Here is an 8,166-nt window from a genome sequence, read left to right on the forward strand (position 1 = left end):
CTTTTCGACCCGGCAGAATTACATAGACAAACTTCCTATATGGTCACCTATCCCGAATTGCTTCCGTCAAAGCAAGCTTAACTATGGATATAGTTCCGGATCATCTGGGACGTGGACGATGGACGGGACGAGACGAATATCGTCCCGTCGGTGTCCATATATTTCAGATTCATCCGAACCGTCCCGTCCAGGAATTTGTCCGCAGACGAATTAGTTCTTCTGCCTCCCGAGTCTGCCAGATTCGTCTTGTCCCGAAAAAAAATCGTCCCATCCCTCGTCCAGGACAAAAAAAATTAACGTTTTTTAATTGCCCCTCTCCCTCCTCCACCCTCTCCTGTGCACGGTCGCCGGATCCCTCTCACTTCCCCCTCTCCCTCCTTCAATCTCTCCCTCTGGTTTTCTCCCTCTCTCCCTGCTCTCACTCTCCTCTCTCATTCTCGTTCTCTCCTCTCTCTCACCCTCCCTCCCGCTCTCACTCTCATCTCTCCCTCTCGTTCTCTCCTTCTCTCTCTCACCCTCTCTCCCGCTCTCACTCTCATCTCTCCCTCTCGTCCTCTCCTTCTCTCTCTCACCTTCTCTCCCGCTCTCACTCTCATCTCTCCCTCTCGTTCTCTCCTTCTCTCTCTCACCTTCTCTCCCGCTCTCACTCTCATCTCTCCCTCTCGTTCTCTCCTTCTGACGGATTTTCGTCCTTCCCTTACCGTCCTTCGTCCAAGACTTCAGGACGGGGCGGTTTTTTCGTCCAACAATAGGAAAACTGTCCCGTCCGTTCGTCCGGGGATGAATTTCCGTCTCGGTGTTCATCCTGTCTCACCGACGAGATGGTTTTTTGCGTCCTGGGATGAAAAGCCCTCCCGTCTGCGTCCCTGCACTATAACTATGGAGTTCCCTCTTCATCCTGAAACTGGTTGTCGGCGCCAGGTTCACCTGGAAAGTGGGCTTTAAAATTTTGGGGCCACGGCCCATTTAAGTTTAAAGTTGGTGGCACAAGATTCCAATAACTGTGTGAGAGATGATGATGAAGATGATAATGATCATGATGGTGATGAGTGAAATTGTAATATTGAGAGCTGGTCCAGTTATGATCCTAGGGGGAAGATAGCCCAGAGAGAGCGATACATGGAATTAGTTTGATGCCAAAGATGATGAGACTAGAGAGATGATAACGATGATGATAATATTGGGCATGGAGTTCATGTTGGCAGTGATATATCAGAGAGAGAGAGAGAGAGATACAAGAAGTTCATGTTGACAGTGATATATCAGAGAGAGAGATACATGGAGTTCATGTTGACAGTGATATATCAGAGAGAGAGAGAGAGAGAGAGAGAGATATACATGGAGTTCATGTGAGGATGAAGATGAAGGGGCCAGATTTAAATTTCAAGCCAACGAGAGGGGCAAGACACCCTGAGATTGAGGGTATCAGCGTAATGATAGCGGCTAGGATCCAGACAAAGTGAGAGAGATGGTAAGTAATGATGATAAAGATGAAGAAAAGTTACCATACATATATATATATATATAGCTAGAGAGAGGTAGAGAGAGATATATATCTCCTTCATTAACTGCGAATAGACAATTCCTTGAGAGAGAAAATAAATAAATATTTGAAATTTGAATGGACACGAGGGCAAAGGAGCCGCCAACTTTCTCACTAAATACAACGACGACGTCATCCCCCCCATCCAAATCGGACGGCCCAGATCCGCACACGTCACTCGCGATCCACGATCCTGCGGCTCCCGCGGCCGACGATCCACCGCAAACTCCGCCTCGCAAAAGACGGCGTCTCGCTGACGGCGCCGCCTTCCACGTCGGACACAACCTCGCCGGCGCCGTCACAGCTGTTCCCGTCACCGCCCTTACCGTCCTCCGCCGCCGGTAACCGGAACGACACCGCCTCCCTCTCTCTCCTCAGCCGCCGCCAAATCCTCGACACGGAGAAGCTCTCCGCCCGTTGACTCCCCCCGGTCAACGCGGCGGCCCTCATAGACCGCCAGCGAGATTCCGGCGGCGCCGCCGGAATCTCGACCTTCAATCTGAGCCGTTCATCGGTGACGTACTCGCAGGCGCCCATCGAGAAGCAACGCCGGCCGTCCAGATTCCCGCCGGCGCTGCTCCCCTCGCCGCCGCCTCTGAAGTTGCCGAGCTTAACAGGGACGATTTGCGGCGGCGCCGCCAGGCTCGGGCCGGCGTCGGCGGCGGGCGGCGGCGGCGGCGGAGATTCGGCGGCGGCGGAGAGGAGAGGGCAGCGGCAGAGCGGACACGTGGAGTGGGAGAGGAGCCACGTGTCGATACACGGTAGGTGGAAGGCGTGGCTGCAGGCGGGGAGGAGGCGGAGCTTGTCGTCGGGGTCGAACTCGCAGAGACAGACGGCGCAGTCGAAGGGGTCTTTGCCGCCGATGAGGGTCTTGTACACGAAGACGGGCAACGTGTCGATGTAGGATTGGTCCACGCCGGCGTCATGCAAATGGAAGAGCTGCTGTAGCTGGCCCTGCAGCGCCGTCGCGCCGTCGCGGTCGTCGGCGGCGCCGCCCGCCGGCTTCAGCAGAAGCCTCACCAAGAGATGGAGCAGCCCCGATATGAAGAATATCGCCGATAATATCACTATGATTAGGAGTATGCTCGGGTTTATCTCCTCCCCCCCCTCCCCCATCTTCTTCTTTCTCTTCTTGTTGTTGTTCTGGGTTGGAGGTTTGGCTATGGAAGGAGAGAGAAGGAGGGGTTGGAGGGTGGATGGAGGGGAGAGAAAGAGACAGATGCCATTGAATTTCTTGGCGTGCACAGCTGTGCCCTTATGATTTTCCGCCGAGTTAGACGTGGTATTAATTGCTTCTCTCTCTAGCGCAACCCCCACCGAACCCGCCATCTGCACTCGTTCTCTCTCTCTCTCTATATATAAATCTCTATCTCTCTCTCTATATATATGTTTCTTTCTATATCTCCCTCCGTCTCTAAATCTCTCTCAGTCTCTCTCTCCCTCGTTCTCTGTCTCTCTATATCTCTATATCTCTCTCTCTCTCTATATCTCTGTCTCTCGGTGTTTCTCCATGTCCCTCCATCTCTAAATCTCTCTCTCTATCCCTCTCCCTCGTTCTCTCTCTCTCTATATCTCTATCTCTCTCTATATATATCTCTTTCTCTCGGTATTTCTCCATGTCCCTCCATCTCTAAACCTCTCTCAGTGTCTCTCTCTCTATCTCTCTCCCTCGTTCTCTCTGTCTCTCTATCTTCTTCTCTCTGTATCTCTCTCTCTATCTCTCTGTATCCACTCTATCTCTCTTTATCTATATTTCTCTCTCCCTCACTCTCTCTGTCTCTCTCCCTTTCATTCTCTCTGTCTTTCTTTCTTCTTTTCTCTGTATCTCTCTCTTTTTCTCTCTCCCTCATTCTGTCTCTCTTTTTTCTTCTCTCTGTATCTCTCTCTTTTGCTCTCCCATTCTCTCTCTATATCTTTATCTCTCTGTATCCCACTCTATCTCTCTTTATCTAGCTTACTCTCTCCCTCATTCTCTCTGTCTCTCTTTCTTCTTCTCTCTGTACCTCTCTCTTTTTCTCTCTCCCTATCATTCTCGCTCTCCCATTCTCTATCTATCTCTATCTCTCTGTATCCCACTCTATCTCTCTTCATCTATCTTTCTCTCACCCTCATTCTCTCTGTCTCTCTCTCTCTTTTCCTCTCCCTCATTCTCTTTCGCATTCTTTATATATCTCTCTATCTGTATCCCAATCTATCTCTCTTTATCTTTCTCTCTCCCTCACTTTCTCTCTGTATCTCTCTCCGTATCATTCTCTCTCTATCTCTCTCTATCTCCTCTATACCTCGCCAGCTCTCTCTATCTCTCTAGTCTCTCTCTTTCTTTTTATATCTCTATATATCTCTTTATCTCTCTATATCTCTTTCTATCCCTGTATCTCTCTCGATCTCTCTATATATCTTTATATATCTCTGTATCTCTCTCAATCTCTCTACATCTCTTTATATCTCTCTCAATCTCTCTACATCTCTTTATATCTCTCTCAATCTCTCTACATCTCTTTATATCTCTCTCAATCTCTCTACATCTCTTTATATCTCTCTCAATCTCTCTACATCTCTTTATATCTCTCTGTATCTCTCTCAATCTCTCTTCATCGCTTTATATCTCTCTGTATCTCTCTATCTCTCTCTCTCTCCCTCTTTCTCTTATGTGTCTCTATCTTTACTTCAATCTCTATATATCGATCTCTCCCTCTTTCCCTTATCTCTCTCTATCCTATTTCTATCTCTCTCTCGATCGATAAACTCCCTTTATCTATGTCTCTCTCTCTCTATAATCTCTATCTTCTGGTTCAGTTGACCTTCAGAGGACCGTGCAGTTTCTCTCTCCTCTGCTTCGTCTCTTTCTCTCTCTTCTTCCCAGTTAAAGAGGAGAAATTCACGGGTAGCGCAGGGGGGTTGACTTTTTAGAGAGAGAGAGAGGAGAGTTCTTTTTTCGTTTTCTCGTGTACTGGGTTGGCGCTTCAACTGATCCACAATCACCTCGTAACTTGAGTTATTTACTTATCTAGAGACTATTTAGTAATTTTGCGAATATTTTAGAGAGAATATTGTTGACTTGCTCGAAATTTAATATAATGTATTATTGAAGATAATTATAGATTTTCAGGTGCTTCACATACGTACATCCATTATATTATAGTCGTAGACTACGGGGCAAGTACAGTGCCAACAACCAAAGGGAGAAACTTCTGTACAGTCCCACCATTAAATTGAAATTTTTACCCCTATATTTCTGTAAAAGATCTAGATTGTAACCAAGGGCATTGTTTTGTAATTGTAGTTTCATCTGTGACTGTTTCTTGGATTATCTTTGGCCTTGTAGAAATTCATCTGTGATTGTGTCGCGTAAAGGGGCATTAATTGAGTTTTAAGTCGTTTTGCTTTCATCCGTATTTTTATAATTATAATCGCCATTTAGTATTGTGCCCTGAAGAGCCAATCAGTTTGACTTGGAGATGGAATATCAATACCTTTCCATGTTGATTTGCATTAAAACTATTTTATATGTCTGTTATTGAGCTCAAAATGATTAAAATTAGGCGTTGAACCATGCATTAAACTATTTTATGTCTGTTATTGAGCTTAAAATTATTAAAATTAGGCGTTGAACTATGTTCTCATCTATTATTCAACGTTGCCACAAAACTTAATTAATGGTTTTAATTTGGGTTTTAACTTACTCTCCTTGAGTAGTGGTCCTTGTCTTATACTCCAAGTCATGGGTACAACATCTTCATATCTCCTAGTTTTCATCTTGTATGCTAATGAAACTCAAGTCGAATAGTAAGTAGAATAAAATTGATTCAATAAAAATCCCTGTCGGTGCTACCTCATCTATTTGCCAGATCACCAAACCACATATCTCATTCAATTGTCTCCAAGTTGTGTCCCTCTCACACTATCTCCCTCTCTCACACTCACCATCGCACTCTCGCTCTCTCCCTCTCCAATTCTTTCGCTATCTTGGTTCTGGTATAAGTTTCAAACCAAATAAAATATCACTCTATTATTAGGGCATTAATATCAACTTTTCTCTTCAAATAATAGTTTCAAAATTACTTTCATTGCAATATCTAGTTGTCTAAAAAAAATATCTATTAGTAATTGTAGAATTGACATATATTCGTTTAGATGAACTTTTTAATTGCATTAACATTTAGGTTTAAACATATGAATGTTCATCTGATATTAATGCTTTTCAATGGTCACCGATGAGAATATCATATTTATGATGTTTTGCCTATAATGTTCTATTTTGGTGCTCTAAACAAAAAATGTTAAAATTTTCCCCTGCTATGGTGTTCTCCTTCTGTCATAATTCATCTTATGTCGTGAGTCCGTCATTTTCTATCATCAGTTGTCCATCATCTCAAATGGATGACTAATGACGAAAATGACTTCACACAATCATCCATACACTGATGTGACAGATGAAGGATTGGGAGGAAACTGATGATGATCCATCATCTTCCACTAGTCCAAGTTGAACTATTGCACTTTTAACTTGCTCATTTTACGTATATATCTCAGAAATAGGTTAACTAATGGTTTACACGACATATTTTTTCATCATTTCATTGACGATTAATTTCATAGATTATTGTCATCTAAAACCAATTGTAACCTAAAATCCTTAGCAATGAACCTCTATAGACACATTAAAATATTTCACTGGGTATTTTTTTTCTAGTTTCATCTATTACTTTTTGTGTATTATGTTTTAACCAGTTGGAAATTCATTTTTCCTTGTACAGGTAATTAAAGAGGCAATAGCAGAAAATTTTAAGTATTTTATGTTTATAGATCTCTTTTTATTTTTAACATCTGGTTATGCTAAATACATGCGCTGACCAGTCACGGCCACTTGCTTTTGTCAAACATTATCGAGTAAATACAAATACCTAATAACATTAGTGTCACACGATTAAACTCTCAAGGGCCAAATTTGCAGTTAAGCTAAACTCTCATGACACTGACAGATGATATCCATAACGTGTGGAATAACTACCACACACCAGTTTACGCTTCCTATTCCTTGAGAGACTTGTATAAGAGAGCCTTATCCAGTACCCTAGGGGCAAGCCTTTGCGTCCTTAAGCCAAAGTGCAATATAATTCAATTTCTTGGCTATTACAGCGCACCAAGTCCTCTATTTTCCTGCAAGAAAACTGGAGAGAGAAGACCTAGAGAGAGAAGAACTAGAGATAGAGAGAGATGGCTTCGTCAAAAGTTGTCACGCAGTAAACCTAACGGTAAATAATTACATAAATTGTCCCACGGCTAAACTCACTAGGTCCAAAGTTTCTGGCAAGCAAAACATGGGGCCTCAAAGTTACTCTCATGACTATAGTGCACGAACGCGGATAAGACAGCAATTCCATCCATTGACAAAAAAATCGTCCCGTCTGGGACTTTTGGGCAATTGATAGGACGAAGAATAATCTGCTGGTCTCCGGATGGGACAAATGGTTTTGTCCATGGACGAAATAACCGTCCCGTCCAGAGCCTTGGACGGCGGATGAGACGGTTTCTGCGTCCTGCGAGAGTCATGTATTGGCATGAGAGCTCCAGCTGAAATTTGACATGTGATGTGACACGTGTCAAATACTGGGTGACATTGGATAGGGCGAGAATATCTTGAACGGGATGGTTTCCTGATGGGACGGGACATGAACAAAAAATTTTGGGAGGGGACGATTCAGACAAATGTCTAAAATTGGAACTATAGTTCCGGATCGTCCCGGATGTGGATGATGGACAGGATAGGACAAATTTCATGCCGGCGGATGTCTAGAGTAAGTTCAGAGACGAAGGACGGGACGGTTTTTTGTCCAACGGTAAAAAAACCATCCCCTCCAATCATACCCGGATGGTTTTTCGTCCCGTCCAGTCCTCTCCTGAGACAAATTTTCATCCTGAAATTCGTCCCATATGAAAATTACCCGTTTTAAAATTTTAATATATGAGTATGGATTTTTTCAAGGTTTTTAGGGAATTACTGAGGAGATAGAACGCAAAGGGACATATGTACAATTATTTCTGAGTGGCGTACATTTGCACGCACGTAAAATATACAGGGACTTTGATGCAAATTGTCATTGCGAGGCCACATGGCAACATCTCAACCGTCGGATGTGAATCCGGCAGTTTTCCGCCCAGATTCATCCGTCCATCATCTGAGACCTCCGGACGGACAGTTTTTTCCTCCCACGAGACAAAAACCATTCCGTCGGGTGGCCTCCTGGACGAATTTTCATCCCAAAATTCGTCCGTATCCTCAGACGGGACGATTTTTTCATCCCATGGGACGAAAACCGTTCTGTCCAGTGGCCTCCTGGAAAAATTTTCATCCTGAAATTCGTCCCGGGACGAAAAAATCGTCCTGTCTGCGTCCCTGCACTATAAGTCATCATTCTAGAAGATGCTATCCCCAGTGTGTGGAATAACTACCACACACCGGTTTGCGCTTCCTCTACCTCGAGAGACTAACATACAAGAGCCTTATCCTGAACCCAAGGGGCAAGCCTCTATGTCGTGTAGGTAGTAATTAAGATAATTAAATTGCTCTCCGGTTTCAGCGTACCGGATCTTCTCTTTTCTTGAAACTTTAACCGAAGGGC

General features: G+C 44.1%; 1 protein-coding gene across 1 annotated transcript; it reads right to left on the minus strand.

Annotated features, from left to right (window-relative positions):
• Positions 1-1,586: 1,586 nt before the first annotated feature.
• Positions 1,587-2,887, minus strand: LOC144709227 (RING-H2 finger protein ATL13-like). Its single transcript, XM_078582694.1, has one exon. It carries the CDS (start codon positions 2,870-2,872, stop codon positions 1,718-1,720), a length of 1,155 nt encoding a protein of 384 aa, XP_078438820.1. The 5' UTR covers positions 2,873-2,887; the 3' UTR covers positions 1,587-1,717.
• Between the last annotated feature and the right edge of the window lie 5,279 nt (positions 2,888-8,166).

This window comes from Wolffia australiana, chromosome 11 (assembly GCF_029677425.1).
Source record: "Wolffia australiana isolate 7733 chromosome 11, ASM2967742v1".
Classification (NCBI taxonomy): domain Eukaryota; kingdom Viridiplantae; phylum Streptophyta; class Magnoliopsida; order Alismatales; family Araceae; genus Wolffia; species Wolffia australiana.